Below are 27,596 nucleotides of genomic sequence, written 5' to 3' on the forward strand. Positions count from 1 at the left end.
TTTTTTTTTGTAGAGACGCCCCGAGTCTTGCAGTGTTGCCCAGGCTCATCTTGAACTCTTGGCCTTAGCCTGTCTTCCTGCCACAGCCTCCCAAAATGCTGGGATTACAAGCATGAGCCACTGTGCCTGGCCTGATTTAACTTTTAACAGATTTTCAGCATGGTCACATCGTTAACATTTTCAGTCTTGCCTTCCATCCTCAGGTTATTTTTGAATAAACGATTATAATATTTTAAAAGTAATTATTTTTTTACTTGCATTACTATGTCATGCTGTTATTTAACTAGCTTTTTTCTTTTTAATTAAAGGGTATATTAAGTCAGAGTCAGGATAAAGCACTTCGGAGAATTGGAGAGTTAAGAGAGGTAAGATTTAATGATGAATGCTTTGAAAATGGTAATCAAATCTCTTATATTTATTAAAACTATCATGTGTGCTAGGGTAGGTTCATATACACTTAATTAGTTATAGTAATAACTAACCAGCCCAGTCTATAAGACCAGGGATCAATTCTTACTGTTTTTATTTGTGTGGTCTTCCTAAGATACATGTTGTTGTTAGAATTAATAAAATAAGAATCTTACTTAGATACGTAATATCATTTGTCTGCATGAGCAGTCATTGGCAACTTTAAAGGCTAATAAACCATTGTCCTTTTCGTTAAGTATTTTAGGCTTCTTTTTGTTTTTCCTAACAAATAATTTTTTTAGTAAAGTAAAAATTATGTTCATTGTAATTTGGGGTGGTATTTTTCATAGAGTTAAGATTATTTGAGCTCCTTTATGTCTTACTGTGGGTCACGTATATTCATTTGTAATCAGAGTAGTCAAGACCACGCCTGGTTTGGCTGGGTGTTTTAAATTAGCTTTGCTGCCTTTTACAGTGAGTATCTGTTGGCTTTTGGGGGTTCTTTTGTTCTCGGGTGCATCTGATACCTTGTTGCTTCCCTCTGCTTTCTCCTATACAGATCCCAACAACATGCTATTTTACTGCTATTGGTGCTTTCTCTCCACCCCTTTGTATTTTGGTGTTTGTAGGGGAATACCTTGTTTCCATTTGTTGTGAAGGGTCTTCATGGGTTTTGGTTTGCTACTTTTTGTTACGTTATGACCAAGACCAGGGTTATTTTGAAATGTTTGAAACAGGTAGCTTTAGGACAAAGTAAGTTTAATATTTTAGGTATTCTAATAGTGTGTAATTTATGGAATTTATCAGTTTAAGATACATAGTATATTTTGAAAGTACAAATAGTTTTAAAAGGATTAGATAAATTAATAAATCTATAAATAGTTTTATTGAGAAAAACTAGTGTAATTGTGGGAAGAGGCAAAGAAGAAGCAAAACAAAGAAGAGATTCTCTCCCTTGTTGATTGATGTCATCAACACCAGCCATATTGTCCCATAGAATAGTCTTTGTTGTTATTGTTAATAACAGATGATTACCTGAATGAACCATCAGAATTAATCATATAGGAATTTCTTATGTTACTAAACTTTTATTCTTATTGATATCATGTTTGATTTCTAGTTTCTTGGGACACTTTTTTTATATAGCCAAGTTCCTGATTTTTTGTGATGATACAAAAGAGAGATTATATAAGGCCGGGTGCAGTGCCTCATGCCCGTAATCCTAGCATTCTGGGAGGTGGAGGCGGGAGGATCGCTCAAGGTCAGGAGTTTGAAACCAGCCTGAGCAAGAGCGAGACCCCAGTCTTTACTAAAAATAGAAAGAAATTGGCCAATTAAAATATATAGAAAAAATTAGCTGGGCATGGTGGCAGATGCTTGTAGTCCCAGCTACTCGGGAGGCTGAGGCAGAAGGAGAAGGATTGCTTGAGCCCAGGAGTTTGAGGTTGCTGTGAGCTAGGCTGACGCCATGGCACTCTAGCCAGGGCAATAGAGTGAGACTCTCAAAAAAAAAAAAAAAAAAAAAGATTATATAATTTACTACAATCCCTAAATAATAGTTTAAAATATTCCAAACATGAATTTGAAAACCAGAGTAATTTATTTTTATGTTAGCAAGACCAAGCATTCGCCTCAGTGATACAAATAATTACAGTTACTCTTCCTTAATGAAAATTTGTATAACTTCTTTTGGATTAACATCTTAGAAAACTTATAACCACTTTTGAAGTGATAAAAAAAAAAGGTAAAACCTTAACTCCTAGTCTGCCCAAACTCTACATTTCTGGTTTGTCTGAAAATTACCTTCCACTTCCCTCTGAACAGTGGAGGATGGGGGAACTGTCATAGGGCTGCTAACTGTTACTTTTCTAAGTAAAGGTATTGGGAATAAGGATCCAGATTCTTTTATTGTCATTATTTCATGAAAGAGAAATTTTGATACCAAAAAATTAGGAAGGACATATTCCCAGGATTAATTACAGTTGCTTAAATGAAAGAAATTTAAATGTAAGAAAATCTCTCTACATTGGCCTTCTGTTTCTCACTTCACCATGGATTGGTGAAAACTTTATTCTGGACATGAGCAGCATTTGGAGAGTACTGCTGTGGGATGTCAAGCTAGGAGACATTAGGGAGAGGAACAGTAAGGAATGTGCTAGAGATCTTGGGGCATTGTGGGTGTGGGGGAGAATAGGGGACATTTAGTTCTAGATAGTGCCTCAGTATCTTGAGAATTAATAAATTTGAAACAATGTAAGAAGAGGGAGTTGCTTATAAGTCCTTGAAAATATTGTTTGAGGAAAATTATTCTAGCAAATATGTGAAGGATGGATTAAATCAGAAGAAGACTTGAGGTAAGAAATCTCTCTAGAAGGCTGTTGAAGGAAATTAACGATCTAAAGTTTTAGAGTCCTGGGCTGTGGTTATAGTTGTGGAAAAAGATAGGACCTAAACATTATAAAGAAAGTAATAAAATAATTTGATCATATGTAGGGATCAATAAAGATAAAAGATAAGTAAACTTTGGGACTTTGAATATTTTGAGTTTAGGTAATTGGTAAGGTGGGACTCTCAGAACAATAAAAGGGTTTTGATGGGCTAATATGTCTTAGATGTTAATCTCTAGCATCCTAAGAGAGTAAGTGTAAGGGAGAAACACAGAGGACAGAAGACTAATCAATGAATGACAAAGAGGAAACAATAATTGACAGGAATATAGCCAGGAGCCCTGAAGCCATGGAAAGCAAGTACAGTCATTCATTGCTTAGCTAACAAGGGGAATTTGTCCTTGTGTGAGCATCATAGAGTGTATTTACACAAGCCTAGATGGTATAGTTTACTACACACCTAGGCTATAACATTTAGTCTCTTGTTCCTAGGTTATAAGCCTGTACAACAGTGTACTGTACTAAAAACTGTAGGCAGTTGTAATACAATGATAAATATTGTGTATCTAAATCTATATAAGCATAGAAAGGTACAGTAAAAATACAGTATTATAATCTTATGGGACCATCATTGTATATGTTGTCCATTGTTGACCGGAATGTCTTTATGCAGTGCATGACTATACCTCAGCTAGGATGGTAATTATTGGTGGCTGATATTACAGAGAGATAAAGATCATTGGATTCAGTTACGAAGACTCATTAATGACCTAAAGAAAGCAGCATTTTAGACAATTTCAGGAACTAGAAATTTTATTATTTGGTGATCACCTAGTTCATCCTCTTCATTTTTCAGATGAGGAAAGCTTGTGATTTTGACTATCATACACTTGCATGTGTTGGGAGGAGCAAGACTCTGCTGGCTATCTCTTTGGTATATAATAATTTAGTTTTAGATCAAGTGAATATAACACAAATAGTAAGATGTCTCAAAATAAAATTTTACTTTTATCTTAATAATTTTTTATTCTCTCCATATTGTTATCAGTTCAGCAATTATTATAGCCCCAGAAAATATACTTTTCTTCTTGGATCTTCATATTCTTTAAGGAACAAAATTATTTGTTGGTGTGAATATTTTAAATAATGTTAATATTTTAAATGGTGATTATTCTCTAATTATTGTTGCTGATACCTTAAGAGAAATGCAAATCTGGGTTGATCATGTTTTTAAACTTGAAAACTTTGTTTTTTGTCTTATATTGAAAACTACCTATAAAATCTTTTTATGTTTTAGGAGCTCCAAATGGACCAGCAAGCAAAGAAACATCTCCAAGAGGAGTTTGACGCGTCTTTAGAGGAGAAAGATCAGTATATCAGTGTTCTCCAAACTCAGGTAAAAGAGTAAAAGAAAAAGTATAGAATTTTTGGATAAAGAAAAATAAAGGGGTTTTGATGGGATATCTAAAATGTTCCAGACTGGGGAGGGGAGAAGGCCTATTGTTAAAACTCTTTGCCTTTCTTAAATTAATTTTAAGGATAATTTTTGATTTATTATGTCTTTTGACTAAACATATTATTACTAATAGCAAATATAAAAATCAACTGCATTAGGAGTAAACTTTTTATTTTGATTTTTTTTCCTGCACTATAGTAAAAAGAACGTCATTTAATCTATCCCTTCTCTGTTTCAAAGAAAGTACACTAAGCTATCCATATCCATGGGTTTTGTTTCTGTGGATTCAGCCAACTGCAGATCAAAAATACTTATTTTGGGGAAAAAGCATATCTGTACTGAATATATAACTTTTTTCCTTGTTATTATTACCTAAAAAATACAGTATAATAACTATTTACTTAGTATTTTCATTGTATTAGGTATTATATGTAATCTAGAGATGATTTAAAGTACATGAGGGATTTGTAGATTATATGCAAATACTAGCCATATTACATAAATGACTTGAACATCTATGGATTTGGAATCTGCAGGAAATCCTGCAACCAATCCCTCTCAGACACCGAGGAACAACTGTACTACTGCCGTAGTTTATCTTGATTTTTTTCTAACGAAGCATTTTTTTTTAGGTTTCTCTACTGAAGCAACGATTACGAAATGGCCCTATGAATGTTGATATACCAAAACCACTTTCTCAGATGGAACCACAGGCTGAAAGCTTCACTAAAGAAGAGAATACGGAGAATGATGTAGAGCCAGTAGGTAAGCTTCGTTTTGTCACAGGTTAATTTAAAAACTAGAATGTGGTGGCTCACATCTGTAATCCTAGCACTTTGGAAGGTTGAAGTGCGGGGATTGCTTTAGGCCAGGAATTTGAGACCAGCCTGGGCAACATAGCGAGACCCCATCTCAACAAAAAATACAAAAATTGGCTGGGCATGGTGGCATGTACCTGTTGTACCAGTTGCTCAGGAGGCTGAGGTGGGAGGATCACTTAAGCCTAGGAGGTTGAGGTTGCAGTGAGTTTCATTAGTGCCACTGCACTCCAGCCTGGACAACAGAAGGAGACCCCCCCCCATCTCTAAATAAGCAAACAGACAAACTAGTGGAGAATTTTGAGAGATTTAGGGTGTGAGCTGATAGACCTGGATGGATGGATAGATAGATAAACAAACAAACAAACTAGAGGAGGATTTTGAGAGATTCTGGGTGTGAGCTGTCAGAACTGGGCTGAGAGAGAAGTATCTTTGATTCTAACATTTTCAGAAAGATGCAAGTGTTTTTATTGTTTTTTGGTTCTTTCTTGTCATTTAGGAGAAAGTAATTATTTTAAAAGTTTCATAGTTTACAAGGAGTACCACTTTTATTTTTGTAATTGAAATTCATTGTTTTATTGATAGCAGTAGCTAGACTTCATATAAACAAGTGATTTTTGCTCAATGTTAATAAATCTATTTGTAACTGGATATTTTAGTTTTTAAATAATATTGCTTATATATTTAAAAATCCTGTATTTACCCTATTCATTGCTTTTTAACTGAAAAAAGAAGACATAGTTAAATTTTGTCTTAAAATTCAATTGTATCCCTCCCTAGGCTTTGAGGTACATATTCATTAAAATTCCTATTTTTTATTTCCTGGCCTTTTCTCTCAAAGAGATTTACAAACTTGGAGTAAGTTACGGAGCAGTTAGCTATCTGAGCAACCAACCTATAAGAGGTCCCAAAATTCTTCTGGGATGTAAAATTTTACATCCATAAATTTTACACATAAATGTAAAGAAATGGAGAAAGCTGTGCTTATTAGAACTCCTCTCAGGAAAAGATTAGAATTTGGTTGGAAAGAATACTGTACTCTATTAATACTTTGGGATGGATGCTAAGACAGGAGGTAACTTTAAATAATAACAAAAGTTATCAGATAATAACAAAGACAGTTATCAAACTGTCTTTTAAGGAGGGTGGATTCATAATGTTAGCTAACTACAGCACCATGCCATTTGGGATGGGATTGAGTCACAAAATAGGTGAAAGCACTACTGAGTTTCTTCAGACAGAGATCAAATAGTAACTAAGTAAATGTTTGAAAGAGTGCCAAATTATTAGCTGACAAGGGTTGTCTCTAAGAAACAATCTGACTGCATCTGGATTAGAGTATGCAGAGTGTTGGTATAAGAATACACTCCTGTGTGCTAACAGACTACCTGTTCCTTATATTCCTTACTGCCTGTCCCTGCTTGTGCTACTTTATTGCTAGTGGGAGATGGAGCTTCTGCTAAAACACTGGAGACACTCCAGCAAAGAGTTAAGCGTCAAGAGAATCTTCTTCAGCGTTGTAAGGAAACAATTCGGTCACACAAGGAACAATGTACACTATTAACCAGTGAAAAAGAAGCTCTGCAAGAACAACTAGATGAAAGACTTCAAGAACTAGAAAAAATGAAGGTAAAAGAGCAATGAGTTTTGTTCTAATTTAATCCCGTGAAGCTATATCTGCAGGCTCTCATGTGGTTTGTACCTCCTCTGGAAAGCCCTCCTCCATTGTCTTTAGAATGGATGGGGAGGGTGTCCTTGTTTGGGCACTTAAATGCCCTGGGCTTCATAGTACTTGCTATGCTTTTGTGACTTGGCATGTACTTTTCTCCTACTAGATTATAAAAAGTATCTAAATTAGGTAATATGTTTAGATTTCTCATATGTAGAGAAGCTTTAGTAGAGATGGAAATGAATTTTTAAAATTTTTTTAGGACCTTCATATGGCTGAGAAGACTAAACTTATCACTCAGTTGCGTGATGCAAAGAACTTAATTGAGCAGCTTGAACAAGATAAGGTAAAATAACAAAATTTATGATACTAACATTTGTCAGGGGATCCAAAACTTCACTTTTGACAGGAGTTGGAAGCAGTTAAACTTCTTTCTAAAATTATTGCAGCTGCTCCAGTGAAAAAATCTTCTTAATTTCTAGATTTATATCACCATTAGCATTAGTTTTTTAATCATGTGATGCTGCAGATTCTCCTTAATTTCTTGATCCCAGTCAGCATTTTGATTAGAATAACTATTGCAAAGGAAATCTCTGTTAATAGTAGATGGCTGCTTCTTAGAGAAAAGTTATTTATAGTTAAGGCATTCTAAATGCGAATGATACCAGTATGTTCTTTCAAATATTATGAAAAGACATTAATCTCTTAGATAAGTTTTCTAAAAAGTAAAGAAGTGATTATATATATATGTATATATTAACATAAACAAAACTTTCTACAAATGAATTTTAGAATGTGTAGGTGAGATTAGAGGACTGAGGACTTACCCTTGGCAGTTTGGAGTTGGAACAGCAGCTATAGCTACACAACAAAGACAACTGAAAAATTCATAGATAAACAGTTTTTACTTAAGACTTTCAACCCAGGTTCTTGGGTCCCTTTTCTAAGTAGCTTCCGTCTGTTCTATACCATCCAGTATTTTCTTTAAATATGCTGGCTTATAGGTACAATGTTTTCAATGGCCATGTAATTATGAACATCTCAGAGCTGTACTGCTATTGAAATGTATTGGCAATTTCTCATTGTTCCTATAATGTTGTTTTGCTAGCTTCTACTTTATAAACTTCATGAGAGCTAAGACTGTAAAAAAAAGTACTATGAAAAACTTAAAACATTTACAAAAGAAGAAATATTAGTAAAATTAATTTCTATGAACTCATCACACAGCTTCAACAGTTAACATCTCATGGCTAATCTTGTTTCATTTGTGCATTCCCAACCCCCATCATCCTCCTCAACGACCGTGATTGTTTTAGAGAAAATCCAAGAAACCTTATCATTTCTTGCATAAATATTTTAATATATCTTTTAAGTAAAAGACTTTAGTTTTACAGAAATATAACCACATCATCACATCTAAAAATTTAATAATTCCTGAATGTGATTTGCTATCTAGTTAGTTTCAGATTTTCCCTATTATCTCAAACATTTTTTTCCTTTTTTGTGAATCAGGACCCAAATAAAGTTCTTTCATCTCAATTGGTTGATATGATTCTTAAGACTTCTTTTAATCAATAGATTCTATCGCCTTCTTTTTCTCTTTTTATTCTGTTGTAATTTGTTTTGTGGAGAAACTAAAGGTCCGTGATTTTGTTTTGAAATTTCATGTAACAATGCTCCACTTACCTGGTTGTTATTGTCCATGAATATTAGCCATCTGGAAGAGTCATACTGCAAAGCAGGGGTCAGCAAAGCCTGCAAGTAAGGCATTAATTTTCTTAAGACCATAAAATAGCTGTCACAAAGTCTGAACTGTTTTTCAAGAGACAAATTAAACCACTCCATTTTTTGTTAGTCCCAAATGACTGATTTAATATATATTTGATTATCTTTTCTCCCTACTGATCTTCATTTCTAGTGTAGGTCATCCAGAGAGGGAAGGAAAGCAACTAGAAAATTGGAGGAATGGGGTTGCTTTACTGACAGTAGTAAGGAGTGGTGGTGAGACCAGAGACAGTCACAGGAGGAACCAGGTAGATCTGTACTGAAGTCTTTCTCCATCCAGCGTGGCAGCAAGCATCTTACACTCTCAGTCTTCGGGCCTATCCCTGTGTTATAGTACAGATTAATAATTGTAGTTCATTATGGCCCTGAGGTCAAGTTCAAAAGGCAATATTTTGTTCATTATAAATTATTTATTTACTAAGACTGGGAAAATTATAGCACATTTTATAGACAGGTTATAAACCTTTTAACTAAAAACTTCAGTGCTTAAAGGATTAAACTTGCTATTAAAATGATGTTTTATATCAAAGACACCCTGATTATCATGCCAGTTAACAGAGGCATAGAATGGAACATAGACTTCAGTTTGTGAAATACTGAAGTTGAGAATCCCTAATCTGAAATCCAAAATGCTCCAAAATCCAAAACTTTTTGAACACTGACATGATGACACAACTGGAAAACGGGAAAATTCCACACTTTACCTCATGTGACAAGTTGCAGTGAAAACATAAAACTTTGTTTCATGCATAAAATAATTAAAAATATTGTATAAAACTACCTTCAGGCTATATATATAAGTTGCTTATGAAGCATAAATGAATTTTATGTTTAGCCTTGGGTCCCATCCCCAAGATATCTCATTGTGTATATGCAGATATTACAGAATCTGAAAAAATCTGAAATCTGAAATACTTCTGATCCTAAGCATTTTGAATAAGTGATACTCAACCTGTACTGAAATAATTCTTATGCTGTACTTATTAGTAGTAAGAAATGTTATTTTTTCTGCCTTGGATGGTTACATTTGAGCTGTGCTATTGATCATACAGTTTTGTTCTGCAAATACTTTAGAGTTTGCACTTTTGTTCAGGGAATGGTTATAGCAGAGACAAAACGTCAGATGCATGAAACCTTGGAAATGAAAGAAGAAGAAATTGCTCAACTTCGTAGTCACATCAAACAGATGACTACCCAGGGAGAGGAGTTACGGGAACAGAAAGAAAAGTCTGAAAGAGCTGGTAAGAACTCAGAGGTTACTTGTTTTATGTTGGAATTCAAAATTCATTTAAAGTGTTTTGCCGACATTTAAAGAAATTAGTTAAGTATTAATAAAAATGCGTAACTGTAGAGGCTCTTTTATAAGATACCCAATTGCTCATTAGAGGAGGCATGGGTTGGGAAACTATGATGGCCTGTGGGCCAAATCCATCCCATGGCCTGTTTATGTATGGCCCTCAAGCTAAGAATGATTTTGTAAAATTGTAAATAATTGAAAAAAGAAGAATATGTGACAGAGACCATATGTGGCCTGCAAAACCTAAAATATTTACCATCTGACCCTTTAAATGAAAGGTTTGTTGACCACTGGCTTGGAGTATCAAAATTCAGGTTTAAAATTTTAGAACTTTGTAGTAGGCACAACATGATACTTATTAAATAACTGCTACTTATAGGTGCTCTGGGGTAAACAAAAATTATAAGGTATAGTCTGCTTTTAAAGGTAATAATGAGCAATTCAGTATTTTACATAATAACATTATGTTTTGAAATAATAACAGCTAGGCTGTAAAGTATAGAGACCAGTCTAGTATTTGAAGTACAATACTGAGTAATGCTAGGAAAAGAGAGATGTTAGAAAGAGGAGAGAGTAGGATAAACTGTGCCTTCATGACAGTGAAGATATGAGTTTTGAGTTGGGCCTTAAGGACTAGAATGGTCTTAAATGGAAAGGTATGGGCAACGTACATTTCAGATGCTACAAAACCATAAACAAACCCAGTGACCATAGTGGGTGTGTGAATCAACTGAAAACCATTCTTACCAAAGTGCAAAATTGAAGTTGGATTGTGAAGGAACTGACTGTTGAAATATTAAAAGGTGAATAGCTGAGTTTAGACTTTGGTATACAAGGCAGCAGGAAACTAGTAATAGGAAAGCATAATATGATGGAAGTTAGTATTTTATGTAGAAAAGAAATGAAGTGGGAAGTCAAATTTAAAAGCAAAGACAGAAATTTAGATTTGAGGGACTGTAAGCTTTGGCTACCTTGACTAGGATGGTGGTCTGGGAAGGAGAGGAAAGGTAGAATCTGTAGACTTTGGTGTCTGATCAACTTAGAGGGGCAGAAGAAAAGTAGGAATCTAAGATGACTCCAATGTTTTGAGCTAAAGAGACTGAATGAATAGTAGTGTGGAGTTAGAATAGGAAATCTAAATAGGGAAGTTGAGGATTGGAGTGAGATGATGAATTTGTTTAGTTACTTTGAATTTGAGCTAATGATAAGCTTTTCAAATGGAATTGACTTATAGGAATTTGGAAATAAGAAACTGGACCGTCTTTCAGGGGTCATTAGCCTAGGGTTGAAGCTTGTGCTTAAATCTGTAAGAGAGGCTGATTTCTCTACAAGACTAAATTTTACAGTAGTTGTAATAGTTATGGTAGTAGTAGCAGCAGCCGTTACTAACTGACACTTATTTATCACTTGCTGCTGCTGTTGCTACTACTACTGCTGCTACTGTTCATACCACTGCTAGCTAACACTTGGTAATTTTAGCAAGGCTCTCATGTAAGTGCTTTACTTGTGTTTACTTGTATTTTATCCTTACAATTCTGGGGCATAATACTGTTATTATCCTCATTTTACAAATAAGAAAACCTAACAATATAGAAGTATCACCTAAGAATATCCTCTCTGTGCCTGCATTTATGCACAGAGAGTAAGTATATGGTCAAGATTTTAATCCAGGCATTGTGACTTGAAAGTCTGTGCTCTTAACCATAGAGTTCTTGAGTTTGGCAATGAGAAATAAATGAGAAAACAGAAGTTACCTCAAAAAGTCAATAGGAATTTTGGATGGTTATCCTCTTGGGGGAATATAAGAGGTGTTTAAAGAAGCAGGGAAGCAGGATGAAGACTTTGAAAAGGATTGTTAAAGATTTGATTCCCAGATGCAGTTTTGAGAAATGATTTTGGAAACCAGATTGTAAAGTGTTAAGGAGGGGAATGGGGCTGGATGACAGTGAAATAGTTGGTTGACAGCACATGTGCTCATAAATATCTCATATCTTTATAGTTGTTTTATGGATAAAGTGGTTGAAAAATTTAGTTAATGAATTTGTTTCCATTAAACCTAAGAAAATTTTCCTTCAGATAGAGTTAATAGAAAATCATCTTTCAGAATATAATCTCAGACGATCTACTTGAAGCATTTTGAGAATTGTGAGACACTGTTAAATAGGATTGCTTTCAGTGAACAGAAAACCTAATTTATAGTCTCAGCTTTTCATATCAAGCCCTTTCATTTTTAGGACTGCTTTTTGTTGATTATTGTAACCAGTAAAGAGAAAATACATTTCCTGTTAAAATTGGAACTTCTTGAGGAGATAGAAACTGATGAGTAAATATCAAGTTGAAAAGGGTAAATGAGGAGAGGTAGATAAAATATACAGTTAATTCACATGCAAGATAAAATTTTTCCTGAAAACTGTTCTAGTTAAATCTTTAGTAGTACAGCCTTCCTTCCCTTGCTTCTCCAAAACACAGTTGTATTTTGTCTTTAAATGTGATTTTTATAAAATTATATTGTTGTAAATGTTTGATAGCCTAATAGTTGAGAAACTTTTCTGTTTAGTACTGTCAAAATATTAAAAATTTATAATATTAAAAGAATCGAGATTTAAATTTTTTAATAGATACATTCACTTTGGAAAGATTTTAGATATTACAGTTACAAGTGCTTTTATAGATATTCTTTAAAATTACATTTGCATTCATAATTATTGAAGGCTATGATAGAAAGTTGTAACAAATGAGTTCCACATTGAAAATGTTGCTTTTTAAATCTATAATGAAAAGTAGTTTTGTACACTAACTGTATTTCATTTGATGGTCTTAGTTGAGTCTGAACAAAACTGTTCAAATAGAAAATGGTTCTTAGTTCAAATATATAGTGCATATGCTACTTGGAAAATTCTAGTTAGGTACTAAAACATAAGAAAAGGTCAATGCAAAGGAAGGAGGGTTTCCATAAATAATTTGTGAACATCATCTGGCTCCTGGAGAATTCTATTGCTCTATTAAATATTTTTCTTCCTCTTTCTCAGATTTAAAATTCAAAAGCTAAACACAGAAGAGCTGGCCTTATAAAGGAAACATTAACATCAGTATAGCCTGCTGTTAGGATTTTAGAAGTAGATATGTCTATAAAAACCATTATCAAAGAAAATATACTCTCCTAATGTGTTTTCAACTGTAAAAAATTTAACTCTGATATTGTTAGTAATTCTTGACATGTGGATATTAGAGAAATAACTAATTCCTTTGGCTTACTTGTTCTGGATGTCAAAATCAGCTCAAGAACATTCCTCACTACTTTTCCTGGAAAACAGTCTGTTGAACTGCTCCTCATATTTTTTTCTAGACAAACAGTGGTGTCTACCATGTGTTGGAGGACAGTGGAAATCTGAATGTCTATGATTTTAAAAAGAATAATTCTATCACAAAATACTGAGACAGTGAATGTGGTGATGTACCAACTTCAGGATGGTATATCTACCTGTAGTACTTAAATAGTCTCCTCTCTAGTAGAAATGTTAGGTCTGTTTTTTAAAGTATGATAGTACAGCATTCTTGTTTTGTTAAAATTATTTCTTTTAGTGAATAAAGAAAACAAACAATGAATATATTTATTGCAAGCACTTATCTACAAAGGAATACTGTTAGTAGTATTCCTTTCTAGGTGTTACTTAAGAACAGATGGTCATATCTTCCAATAACTAGATTTTAACTTGGAAAAGTCTGGTGGTTCAGCTTAAGTGCATAATGCTATATTTTAAGTCCTAGATAATATTTCTAATTGTCTAGAAAATTATATCCTCAGTGCAGTACCAGTGTAGAATGCTCATGTTACTAAAGTTCACAGTAGTTCTTGGCTATTCTGTGTGTATGTGTGTGTTGTGTTTGTGTGTTAACCAGGGTAGGAGGTAGAAGTATCTGGCTAATTATTAATGAAATACATTACCAAAAAATTGGAAAGTAGGGAAAAATCAAGAAAATCACATCACTGTTGTTTCAGTACATTTCCATTTAGCCTTTTCTCTAATCTTTATTTTTATATTATTGTAATAATGTACATACAATTTTGTATGTTCTTTCCCCCCATTTAGCACTATATTGATACTTTGATGTGTTGCTAAAGTACTAACTTGTTTTAATGGCTGTGTCAAAGTGCATGTACATCATTTACTTGGTAACCATTTTTTTTATTGATCAACACTTACATTATTTTGTATTTTTGCCATTATGAATAATTTGGCAGTTTTGTGATACAGCTTATTCCATATCTTTGATTTTTTTTTCTCAGAATGCATTCTTACCCATAAACTTTTAGTCTTTTTTAGTTAGTTACCTTTAAGTGATTTAAATATGTATTGGCCATTACAAAAAAGAACCCACTCCACAATGTTAATCCGCCTCCCATCAAAATGTTCTTGCCTACAATTATGCAAAATAAATAAAATATTTTCTTGGATTAGGAAAGTTTCAAGAGTACACTAACTTTTGTAAACCCCTTTTCCCTTTCATGTACCCTGTCTTTGCTGAAGTTGTGTGTTTTATATGATTGGCTGCTTTTAAAAACTTGGATTAACTAATAACATTCTTTGCTTTTTTATTGTCATGTTGTGTTTATGCAGGAAATAAGTTTTTTATTCATTAGTATAGGCCTGATATGACAAAGATATTCAGTAGGACTTATTTGATGTTTGAAGGACCCTTAAAATAGAATAATAGAGTTTATATATTTAAATAATATGTAAGATTTATGCATTTTTATATAACAAACCAAAATCACATGTGTACTTAAGTGCTTTGTTAGTTGCTGATAATTTATGTAATAAAATTTTCTTGGAGTCTTAAGTCTCACAAAACATCTTATTTTTGTGCATCCACACATGCCAATAAGTGAATCATGGTGCCTTTCCCAAGCCTTGTATGAACAGGACTGGGGTAAGGGCTATTTTTTTTATTATCATGGGTACTTAGAATAAGCCTTACAAGGAAAATTCCATGTTTCTCAGGCAAAAAAAAAAAAAAAAAGTATGAATTAAAATAGATTTGCAGTATGCCATGTTAGATAAGTAATCTGTACATATATTGGCACTAAATGAATACCTGACGGCAAACTTTATTATTTTACATGGATTTTGAAATGCATTTATTTATGTCTCCAGCAATGTCACTGTTACTGGAAAGCATCGGCAACTAGAAGAACATGTTTCCTAGGTGCAGGATCATATTTCCAATTTAATTAAATTTACTTAGCTTTAGCTTAATATTTTTCAAGATTGCCTGATGTTTTCAAGGTATTTGACAGATGAATTTTATGTAAAGAGTACATGAAAGTTTGGATAGATCTGTAAATTTTTTGAAGGTTAAAGCATAGTCAATTTATAGAATTAATCTTGTTATATATTTTGGAGAGTGGCTTAAAAAGTAGGTTTCCATTGCAAAGGTCATATTAAATTTCTGAAGTCCTCAATTTCTATATGAGCATTTTATTATTTAATATATGCTAGTAGGTGGTAGTATTTTATTTTCATTTATGCAAGCTCTACAACAGTAGTTTTTAAACTTTTTGATCTCAGGAACCTCTTTACACTCTTATAACTTATTGGGGATTCCAAAGAGCTTTGTTTATGTGGGTTATATGTATTGATATTTATTGTATTAGTAATTACAAGTAAAAATTTTAAAAATACTTGATTCATTTAAAAATAATTATAAACCCATAGCATGTTAGCATAAATACTTTTATGAAATATACCTGTATTTTCCAAAATAAAATTTAGTGTGAAGAATGGCCTTGCTTTACATTTTTGTTTATTTCATAGTTTGGCTTCATAGAATGCAGCTGGATTTTTATGCCTGTTTCTGCATTCAATCTGTTGTGATTTTGGTTGAAATATATGAAGAAAATCTGCTGTCATACAGACATGTATTTGGAAAAGGGGGGACCTCACAGATCTCTGAAAGGGTCTCAGGATCCCAAGATCTTTGGACTATATATTGAGAATGCTGCTCTAGACTTCTGACTTTATTCACAAAATAGGCATTGGGTGGGAATTCTAATAAGCAAACTTCTTTCTGTTGCTTTTTCTGTTAATTTGCATTTCATTCATTTTGTAGTACTATCTATTTTTTTTTTTTTTTTTAGCTTAATGCCACATGCATTTTAGCAGCTTTTTTGCTGGGATAAAGACAGACAATGGCTTATTTATTCTTTCTTGATGTCATTAACCAGCTTCTTAGGATCAACAGTTAATCTAGAGGTTGGCAGCCTTTCCACACTTCTGCATCTTTGTTTATTACCTGAAGTGGGAATAGAAGTGGGTCTTGTTAACCTTATTGTAAAGTGTTCTCTGGAACAGTGCACGAAAATAGTAATGCTATATAGAACCTCAGAATTCTGGCATTTGTTATAGTGGTTGATTGGAATGGTCAGGATGAGGTGGAGAAAGGTGGTACAGAAGCAAAAAACAATGCCACATTCTTCCTAGCTTTATCTAAGGATTAGTTCTTTATTCTCCTCCCCTCCCTACTACTATTACTATCTTTTTATAAAATATTTTCTTTATCACCCAATACCTAGCATATGCTCTGCAGGTGGTAAACAGCCATTAAGTAGTTGATGAATGAATGGGTGGAGTATTGAGCTGTAGATTGCCAGCCTCTCTCCGTTAACTCTTATAGTAAGTATCTGTCCATTTTTATAATTCCCATGGATGTAAGTCAACCTCGTTTGAAGTGGAAAGTGAGGTGCTAGCAATAGAAGGCCTGCCTTGCATTTTACTTAACTGACAGAGTACTATACTTAAGGTTCATTAAATTTCTGCCTAGAAGTATTTTCAAAGTGCTTTTATTTTTTAAAAATAAAAATTGCCTGAGACACATTGAATTTTGCTTTGGAAGAACACAACATATTGTGTTCTTGCAACGTTTTGCAGCAGTTTGTGCTTAGCCTTCCCTTTGATGTGTGCCGTGACCGTGGTTCCCCGCGCACTCTTGCATGTCGGCAGAAGACTTGTCAGCTGTGGCTGATGCACGCTTTATTTCTCCCCACTCACTTATCCTTTGTTGATAATTGGAAGATAAATTATTTAGATGTTCAGAACATACTTCTTTAATACTTACATTAAAATCCTAGTTTCATTTTGGAAAGAGTAGGGGAATTTACTTTTAGAATATTACAGGCTATGGACTCCAATTTACTGTGTCTGCTGGTTGTGAGGTTGGAAGGTGAGATATTTCTGAGTAGTAAGTACACTCTCAGTATGTCTTCCTTAAACACTGAAATGGGACTCGGTGTTGGAGGCAGACTTCCTGTGAGGAAGTAGCTTCATTTGTGATATAGTGTAGAATCTGTAAAGGGCTAGAAATATTTTTATATGTGCGGATATATATAATGTGTTTTATGCCTTTTTTGTTTTTTTCTTTTTGGGTACTTAACACTTCCTTAAAAACACTTCCTTAAAGCAGGATGGAGGTGGAAAGCAGTGAGCTTTTGTGTCTGTCAAGAGTATAAGTGTTGGCTGATCCAAAGGTAGCGAGTTATCTCACTTGATTGTTCACAGTCAGTTACAAATTGAACTCTTGTTCTACTACTTTTTCCCTTTATCACTACTGCACTTCACTGGCCTTTAAAAATAAATAAATAAATACATAAATAAAAAGAAGTGTAACATGTTACATTTTGTTGAGAGTGAGAAGCCATTAATAATTGATTGGTTCAGAAATTCTGATTTAGTAAGCAATATTGCTCAGTTGAGCTCGATCAATGTCAATCAATGTCAGTATTATTAGTTTTTTAAAATATTGCAAGGTAAGGATTATTTCTTTTTCTTTTTTTTAATTAAATAATTTTTCTCATCATTTTCATTTTTTTAAACATCGGGCGAGTTTGAATATTTCTTTTTCTTTTTCATTTTTATTTTATTTTTATTTTTTTTAGAGATAGGGTCTTGGACTTCTGGCCCCAGGTGATCCTCCCACCTGAGGGAGTAGGGGGATTACAGTCGTGAGCCACACAGGATCATTTCTTAAATCCAGTTTTAAAATTCTACCATGAAGCCTATATATTGAAGTTGACTTACCACCTGAGAGAAAATTTGGATGCCTCAGTTACTGCATTTGAATGGGGATGTTGAATTAAAAGATTTCAAAGGTTTCTTTCTAGGTGTGAATTTATTTGGTTCTCTGGTACAGTGGTGGAAAGTAGGAGAGAAGAGTAAAATTAGGTGAAAAGAACTATGGAACCAAATCCATCCTGCTTTAATCATTATATGGTAGATAATCAGGTGACTTAAGAAAACTATTTTAGTAGGAGAAACACTAAAATTAGAATATATATGTATAGGAGAATATTCTAAAATTTACTGAGTATGGCTAGAAACTTAATTATTAATAGTAGAAAATTATATTTAAGTAGGAACTTGTGACATAGATTTTTTGTTGTTTGGAAAGGTGAGAGCACTGCATTTATTTTTATACTGTGCTGGATTCTGGAATTTTAAAAATGAAAACAAATAAAATTCACTTGGTATATATTATGTAAAGTTTTGTTTTATTTTGCTTAATTGACAAAAGTTTTTTATTTAAACTCTGTTTTGCTGGAGTAGTGTAAAAACTATATTCAGTTTCTCTAGAGCCTGACTTAAGATATTTCTGTGTAGTACCTAAAAATGCTAAGATACAATTTTATATGCTGAATAGTAATAATAATAATAATAATAAAGTATTGATGACATCCAAGCATTAAAAGATACTGTCATTCCTGTTTTCATATTTTTCTTTCTCAGATTTAAACGTTCAGCACAAACTAAGCAGTGAGCACTTAGTCCCAGAATTAGTCCCAGAATTCGTCACTTTACTTGACAAGTGAAGAAACTAATTTCTTGTTAGTAGGAAGAGTTCATTATTTCTGTGTGCCTGATCCTAGAACTTGTAGTAAAAGAATATCTAAATAGGCCAGGTGTGGTGGCTTACACCTGGAATCCTAGCACTCTGGGAGGCCGAGGTGGGCGGATTGCTCGAGGTCAGGAGTTCAAAACCAGGCTGAGCAAGAGTGAGACCCCGTCTTTACTATAAATAGAAACGAATTGGCCAACTAACATATATAGAAAAAATTAGCTGGGCATGGTGGTGCATGCCTGTAGTCCCAGCTACTTGGGAGGCTGAGGCGGTAGGATTGCTTGAACTCAGGAGTTTGAGGTTGCTGTGAGCTAGGCTGATGCCATGGCACTCACTCTAGCCTGGGCAACAAAGTGAGACTCTGTCTAAAAAAAAAGAATATCTAAATAAAACAAAGATGATGTTTTCCTTTAAATATTCTGCTTTCTAACATATTTATATTTAAGGATTGTCATCTTGGTGTTTGCAGGCAAATGCTAGTAAAGTTAGAATAGGAATCTTTATAAATGATTTCAGGTAATTAATATGCCTTTTAATTTCAGACTTTATTTGAACATCAGTTTTATACTTTGGACATATACAATGAATAAATTGGATAGATATGTTTTTTATACCAAAGGTATTATGGTTGCCAGAGAAGTTCTTTTTTAAACTGTTGAGCAAAGTAAGTTGTGTTTCTCAGTTATTACCAGATTCAGCCTTCTCTTCCCTTTTTCTTTATCTAATGCAGTTTGCCATTAAGAAAGAACTTTAGAATAGATGTTTGTCTTCAGGTATACAATTCCTATGCCCAAACCGCTGCGTTGAGCCAAGTTGTGGTTAATAAAAGGCCTTTTTTTCTGTGATGCCATAGGTTGAAGACCTGCATTTCTATTTCTATGATAAAGGGAAGTCTGGGAATTTCTATTCTTTGAAGACAAAAGGAAATAATCTAAAATGTCAATAGCAGTAGGATTATCAGTTTATCATTATGCTAAATGTATATGTGTATGCACGCATACATATACACGTAAACATAATACACATGCGTATATAGATGCTCCTTGACTTACAATGGGGTTACATCCTGATAACTCCATTGTAAATTGAAAATATCGTAAGTTGAAACTTAACGATATTTTCAACTTGCAATGGGTTTATCCAGATGTAACCCCATTGGAAGTTGAGGACTGTACTGAATGCATATTGCTTTTGCACCATTGTAAAGTTGAAAAATCTATGTCAAAAAATTTTAAGTTGTAGACTGTTTGTATTTACAACTATACATAAACACACATATATATTTTTGGTGCCAAGTTACCCAGCTGTTGCACCATCTATTTGATTTTATTTGGTGATAAGCTGTTTGGCCTCCTTAAAAACCTTACTGCTCCAGCCAATATGATTATTTTTAAAGGGCCTGAATTCTTACTTATCTCACCCAAGAAGAACTCTCTGCCCACAGTGCCTTTCTATATATTGTTGAATCCGGTAAAGATTTCTTTCTAGTCAGCTGAAAACAGTCCTGGTTTGAAATTTATACAGGTAGTAGGTTTCATTAAAAGTACATTGTTTAAATATCTGATTTAGCCAACAAATATTTAAAAAAAAAGAAATAAGTACTCTTTTGTCATATGGTTAAAAAGTTTTTAAAAAATAAGATATGCCAAACAATAATTTTTATGTTCTTAAAAATGTCCTAGTTGTGAGTATACAATAGTATTATGTAATTATTGATGATAGATAAGTTAAGAACTATATATAGCAAACAGACAAGTAATTGAAATTATACAGTACAGAAGTAGGGACATGTCTTCATTTCTTTGAATTTGCTATCCATAAGGACACTGGTAGGAAAATGGAGAACCTTTAGGACCGTAATTTTTTTTTTTTCAAACTTCTGAGCTTAGATTCATATAAACAGTCTTAATATCCTAATCCGAAACTCAACAACAAATTGGTGTTAGTGACTGAACATTTCTTGTGGCTTTGTTAAACAACTCAGAAATACCTCTTGGCTTAGAACAATGATGAGTTTTTTAACCTGTCCTGCTACTGCTGCTCTTAGTTCCCATAAATTGAATGTAAAACATTTTAGCTCATTGATGGTATTTCTTTTTTTTTTTTTTTAATTTATTATTTTATTTTATTTTATTTTATTTTTTTGTAGTAAGATTCAGTTGAGATGATAGTATTTCTTGAGATACTTGTTTTCTATTGTTTTCATTATAGCTTTTGAGGAACTTGAAAAAGCCTTGAGTACCGCCCAAAAAACAGAAGAAGCACGGAGAAAAATGAAGGCAGAAATGGATGAACAAATAAAAGCTATGGAAAAAACAAGTGAGGAGGAACGCATCAGTCTTCAACAAGAATTAAGTCGGGTGAAACAGGAGGTTGTTGATATAATGAAAGTAAGAATAATTCTGGAATGAAATGAGTTACAGCATTTTTGAAATTTAAGTCTATTTTTCTTATAATCTTTGGCAAAGAAAAGTTAATTTGTATTTTATTTTATTTTTTGAGACAGAGTCTCACTCTATTGCTCTGGGTAGAGTGCAGTGGCATCATCATAGCTTACTGCAAAATCAAACTCCTGGGCTCAAGCGATCCTCCTGTCTCAGCCCCCCAAGTCACTGGGACTACAGCCCAAGCCACCACACACAGCTAATTTTTTCTAGTTTTGGTAGAGCTGGGGGTCTCGCTTTTACTCAGGTTGGTCTCGAACTCCTGACCTCAAGTGATCTTCCCGCCTTGGCCTCTGAGAGTGCTAGGATTACAGGCCTGTGCCACTGTGCCTGTCCTAATTTGTATTTTAGATCTTGACTATTTCGTGATGTTCAGAATATAGTAGAAAAGCACTTTGATAGAGAAATGAATTTAATACTTAGATAATTCTTTGGAGCCTTTTAAGCTTTGCTTTCTCTCCAGTGGGCCACATTGTAAACTGAGATGTGCCTGAACTATTTTATGCCTTTCTGACTCTAGGCTCCTTGAAGGTAGGTTGCTTAGCTGCTCTGGTAGCATCTCTTCCACAGAACTTAGCCAAGAAGGTACTTGCCTAGTGTGTGTTTGAGGGAGGAAGTGACTGAGGGGGCTAGAGATTGTTTCAATATTTTGGGGTTTTTCTCTCTTTTTTTTCTTTTTTGTGGAGACAGAGCCTGACTCTGTTGCCCTGATGAGAGTGTAGTAGTGTCCTCTTAGCTCACTGCAACCTCCAGCTTCTGGGCTCAAGTGATCCTCCTGCTTCAGCCTTCCGAGTAGCTGGGACTACAGGTGTGCACCACCATGACTGGCTAATTTTTTCTATTTTTAGTAGAGACAGGGTCTCACTCTTGCTTAGGTTGGTCTTGAACTCCTGAGCTTAAGGGATCCTCCTGCCTCAGCCCACCAGAGTGTAAGGATTACAGGCGTGAGCCACCACCCCGGCCTTGTTTAAATGTTTTAAAGGATCAATATTACTTGATATTCTGCTTACTCTTAACAATTATAGATAGACCTCATTTTTAAAATTAGATAGCTTTTTGAAAAGATCTCCTTTAGAAATTAAAATTTTAAAATCTTATAGATTTCCAGTTATTCACAAATGTGAACATATCATTGTCATGACCCCTCTGTGCCTCCAGCTCCCTTCCTCACCCATTTTTCTCTGCTTTGGTTTTTGCTTATTTTTCCTCCTGTCATATTTACCTTTGTTGACTCTTTGCTCATTTTTTTCCTTATTCCTTTACTGACTCATTTGTATTCTTGATTATGTGCACTAAAATTAAATAGCTCAAGATAAATTATGGATCTGAATAGATGAGACTTGGATTTTAGATGCAGTGTTTATTTTTACAACTCCTGGTAAGGTTTCTGTGCTTTTAGTAATTAGTGCATAGCAGGTATTGAGGGGGGCAAATTATATTCTTTTCATATATTTTCTTTCTCCTTCTGAACTATAGACAATTTGCAAAGTAGAAATTATTTGTGACCAATTATTGGATATACAAGGCCTTAGCTGTAACTACCCAAGTGTATTTCAATTTTTTAAATAATTAGTCATATGATGTGGTAAGGACAAAGTCATATACTGTGGAATCTAACAACCTAAAAATAATTAATGAATTATTTTAAAAGGTAATAATGTGGATATATGGTATAAAAATTAAAAGAAAAAGTAGGCTAGGCATGGTGGCTCACTTGTGTAATCCCAGCATTTTGGGAGGCGGAGGCAGGAAGATTGTTTGAGGCCAGGGATTTAAGATAAGTCTGGGCAACATAGTGAGACCCTGGTCTACAAAAAAAGGAATATTAGCCGGTGTGGTGATCTGTGCCTGTAGTCCCAGCTACTCAAGAGGGTGAGGTGGGAGGATCACTTGAGCCCAGGAGTTCACGGCTGCAGTGAGCTGTGATTGTGCCACTGTACTCCAACCTGGGTAGCAGAGTGAGACCCTGTTTCAAGAAAAACAAAAAAGTTAAAAAGTATACAGTGAAAAGGTTCTCCATTTTAGCCTCTTAGTTTTCCCAAAGAAATCTACTATTTTCTTTTATTGAATATACTTCCCAGAGATAGTCTCTGCATATGATTTCTCAGAGATGGTCTCTGTATATGATTTCTCTTTTATGTTTTATAATCTCCTCTTTAATTTTTTTTTAACACAAAAGCATGTTATATATGTTTTTCTATATTTTGGTTTTCCACTTAATCTGTCTGGAAGATTGTTATTTATCTATTGATAATTGATAATTCACAATGATGTCCCATTTGTTTTAAAGGCTGCTCAAGGCTTCAATGTATGAATACCTCATAATTTAATCAGTCTTCTCCTTATAGATATTTAGATCATTTTTACCTTTTGCTATTACAGATTGTGGATATCCTGATACATACTTGCTCATGTTCATATTTCTTTAGGATAGATTCCTAGAAGTGGAATATTACTCAGAGAAAAATCATATGTATTTTTAATTCTTACCTGGTTGCTACAAGCTCTATAGAGGACAATATATACTCCCAAAAGCCATGTATTTAATATAAGAATATGTTTTTCCTTCTCACAAATATGGTGTTTTTTAACTTTTTAATCTTTTCAAGCTTACAAGTAAAAAAGAAAAAATCATTGCTGTTCTGATGTGCATAATTCTTACCAGTATGATACACATATTTTTATATATTTAAAAGGAATTTGTAATTTTTCTCTTTGAGTTACCCAACCAAATCCTTGACTCATTTTTTTATTGGGCTGTTTGGTCTTTTTTGATTTGTGGAAGCTCTTTACTTAAGTGGGAATTAACACTTTGGACATAAGCTGTTTTTATTCAAATAAGTTTTCTCAGTTTGTTATTTGTTGACTTTGTTTATTTATGATTTGTTTTTGTTTTTTGATTGTCTTTTTTTTGTTTTTTTTTGTCATGCAGAAATTTTTACTTTCCTGGTAGTTGAATTTATTAGCCTTTCCCTTAAGTGCTGTCTGGATTTTTGTTCTACTTAAAAACATATGCTCAGGCCGGGCGCTGTGGCTCACGCCTGTAATCCTAGCTCTTTGGGAGGCCGAGGCGGGTGGATTGCTCGAGGTCAGGAGTTCGAAACCAGCCTGAGCAAGAGCGAGACCCCGTCTCTACTATAAATAGAAAGAAACTAATTGGCCAACTAATATATATAGAAAAAATTAGCCGGGCATGGTGGCGCATGCCTGTAGTCCCAGCTACTTGGGAGGCTGAGACAGAAGGATCGCTTGAGCCCAGGAGTTTGAGGTTGCTGTGAGCTAGGCTGACGCCACGGCACTCACTCTAGCCTGGGCAACAAAGTGAGACTCTGTCTCAAAAACAAAACTAAACAAAAAAAAAAAAAACCATATGCTCAATTCTGAGATCATTGAAAAATAATCTACTTTTTCTTCTAGCACTTTTATGCTTTCATTTTTTTACGATTGCATCTTTGATCCAACTGAAATTTATTTGATACAAGGAGTGAGGTAGGGATTGAACTTAAATTTTTTCCAGATGACTACCAAATAGTCTCCAAATTGTTTGTTTAATACTATGCATTTTCCCCTTTGATATGCCATATTATCTTTATTACATACTAAATTATTAAAGTATTAAATGTGGGTCTTTTTTCTAGATTCTTTGTGCTATTCTCTTGCTTCGAGCATGTGCTGTTAATACACTATTGTATTTACTCTAATTTTATAATATGTTATATTTGGTAGTCTCCCCTTGTTACTCCTATTTTTTGGAAGAGTATTGGCTATTCTTGCTTTTTTTTTTTTTTCAGTCCATTCTGTTTTTAGTTTATTTGATTATGTTAACTTTTTAGATTTATCTAGGAAGATTTGACATTTTTATAAGATTTTTTCCTATCCTAAAAAGAACAGGACCAATACCTCTGAATAAATAGTCCATGCCTGGAAAGTTAGGCATAGTTAGATTGGTGCAGCCAAGGCAGCTTGACCACAGCGTAATGCCCTCTCTGAGAGCATCCTTATTCCCCCTGCTCTGCTTCCCTATTCTGACTGGTGGAGAACATCCCTGCAAGATATGGAAATGGAACTTCAGCCTCATCAGACTCTACGGTAGCAGCAACACTTCTTGTCTTAAACTAAGAGAAAAACATTACTAGCTTTTCTTTTAACTATTGTGGCTTTGGTGACTTTTGATCTACTTAGGAAACTGTGTTCTGATTTTTCCTCTTAATAAGTTATTAGTGGCTGGTTGCTATAGCTCATGCTTATAATCCTAGCACATTGGGAGGCCGAGGCAGGAGGATTGCTTCAGTCCAGGTGTTAGAAACCAGCCTAGGCAATAGCAAGACCCTGTCTCTACAAAAAAAGTTTAAAAGTTAGCCAGGTATCATGGTGTGCACGGTGGTCCCAGCCACTCAGAGGCTGAAGAAGAAGGATCTCTTGAGCACAGAAGCTGGAGGCTGCAATGAGCTATGATGATGCACTGTAGCCCAGACAACAGAGTGATACGCTGTCTCAAAAAAAAAAAAAGTTATTAGCTTGATTAAACTGTAATAAAGTAGTAGTTGGTTGTGGAGTTACATATTTTATTGTGGATGTTTTAGCTTTATCTGTTTGACTGATTTTCAGAAATCCTCAGAAGAAAAAATTGCTAAACTACAGAAGCTTCATGAAAAGGAGCTGGCCAGCAAGGAGCAGGAACTGACCAAGAAGTTACAGACACAAGAAAGGGAATTTCAGGAGCAAATAAAAATAGCTCTTGTAAGTACCTGTTTTGTTTCTGCTATAGGTAAATTTAGCAGAGTTATAAAGTTGTCATCCTTTCACTCATGCGTTCCAGCTTGAGGTCAGACTACTTGGCAGCCTTAAACTTTGGGTATGCAGAGAGGATAGAAAGTAGAGCTTGTTAGCTTGGTATTGTGTGAAAATTAAATTTACTGATCTAACAAGCTTTCATCAATCAGTTTGTTTATCTATCCTTTCTACCCTGGCAGTAGGCTATAATTAGGGAAAAATAAAGAAGATAGGTTTGTTGAAGTAGTGGTAACTCAGGAAGAATGTCTAAAAAATTCACCAGACCGAATTTACCCAGAGGTCAAGGCTCAGAAAATTTTGGCTGAATTATATTTTAAAGAAGAAAAAATGAAAATGACCAAGTAGTTTTCATTTTAAGTAGAATAATTTTAGTAATAATTTTCAGTCTCCACAATGTTTAAAAAAAAGAGTTAGATTTAAAAACTTACAGAACTAAAAAGATCAATAACCAGAAAAGCAGATTCAGATTTTTGCTGGAAGATTTGTTGAAATAGCATAATTTGAAAGTTTAAAACAAAAAATATTTTTCTTCAATTGTAAAAGCCTTTTGCATAAGTTGTCATAAAAAGTGTTAGTGTCAAAAATGTGGTTTGTTTTTATATGAGGTTATTATCCACAATATAATAACGTGTAATAATAATAATAATGTATAATTTGAAAATTCTTTCAATGTAAAAGGTTGAGAAATAGTGTTTTACCATTGGCAGTACACTTTTCTTAATTGAAGTTTAATTAAGAAATTAACACTTAGTGTGTTAATTTACTGTTAAAGTACTCTCTAGAACTTTTCTTCTCAAAACAGTAAACACCTTTATTGGTAATTTTGGTACCAATTCATATTGGTAAATACCAATATGAATATTGGTATGTAATAAGGACATTCAGAGAAGCTTTTCAGGATTGATGGGGTATTAGAGCCCAGATCATCTAAAAGAGTTATATAGGCTTTATTTGATAGATATTTACTTGATCTTATCCATATATCCATAAGTAATCTTCTGATTTTGATTTGGTTTTCCATGTGGTCTCCCCTATTATAATGAAGTGTTTCTCAAAAATTGTATACACTTAAAATCTAGTTTCTAGACCTAGAGTGGAAGTACCAAAAGCTGTTACAGAGAAGAGGTAGCAGCAATTGTGTGATCTTTCACATTCAGCAGTGTTTTAGAAAACATTTTAACTAGTGGGAAAATAGCAGATATAATGGAAGGGTTACTGCAACAAAATTTTTCATATTAATAGTAATTGGAAGACCCCATTGGAAAAGCCACAGTGCCTTATTTCTGCAAACTAAAGCATGGGAGGAGACAGATGATGATACTGTCTACCTCACAGGACTGGGAGCAGATCAAAGGAAATTAATAATTCCTATGGAAGTTGTTTGGAATGCTGAAGATGTATGTGGGTCTAAGATGTATATGGGTCTTAATTGTTTTTGATGCAGGAAAAGAGTCAATCAGAATATTTGAAGATCACCCAAGAAAAAGAACAGCAAGAATCTTTGGCCCTGGAAGAGTTAGAGTTGCAGAAAAAAGCAATCCTTACGGAGAGTGAAAATAAATTTCGGGACCTTCAGCAAGAACTAGAGACTTATAGAACTGTAAGTTTAAATAATATTCAGGTTCTGGAGCTGTGAAATTGTTTGC

General features: G+C 34.0%; 1 protein-coding gene across 6 annotated transcripts in view; it reads left to right on the forward strand.

Moving 5' to 3' along the window:
• GOLGA4 (golgin A4) overlaps window positions 1-27,596 on the forward strand; it is a 108,779-nt gene that overhangs the window by 40,933 nt on the left and 40,250 nt on the right. For 4 of the 6 annotated variants that reach the window (XM_012745410.3, XM_012745411.3, XM_012745414.2 and 1 more), the window contains 9 exons: window positions 309-365; window positions 4,093-4,191; window positions 4,884-5,016; window positions 6,511-6,698; window positions 7,001-7,084; window positions 9,617-9,764; window positions 20,924-21,102; window positions 25,765-25,896; window positions 27,395-27,550. In XM_012745410.3, coding sequence (XP_012600864.2) covers window positions 309-365; window positions 4,093-4,191; window positions 4,884-5,016; window positions 6,511-6,698; window positions 7,001-7,084; window positions 9,617-9,764; window positions 20,924-21,102; window positions 25,765-25,896; window positions 27,395-27,550 — 1,176 coding nt within the window. Of the gene's footprint in view, window positions 1-308; window positions 366-4,092; window positions 4,192-4,883; window positions 5,017-6,510; window positions 6,699-7,000; window positions 7,085-9,616; window positions 9,765-12,536; window positions 14,753-20,923; window positions 21,103-25,764; window positions 25,897-27,394; window positions 27,551-27,596 lie in introns of those variants that run through there. The other 2 variants (XM_012745413.3, XM_012745415.3) reach the window with 2 other exon arrangements.

The sequence above is a fragment of the Microcebus murinus genome, chromosome 1, assembly GCF_040939455.1.
Source record: "Microcebus murinus isolate Inina chromosome 1, M.murinus_Inina_mat1.0, whole genome shotgun sequence".
Taxonomy (NCBI): domain Eukaryota; kingdom Metazoa; phylum Chordata; class Mammalia; order Primates; family Cheirogaleidae; genus Microcebus; species Microcebus murinus.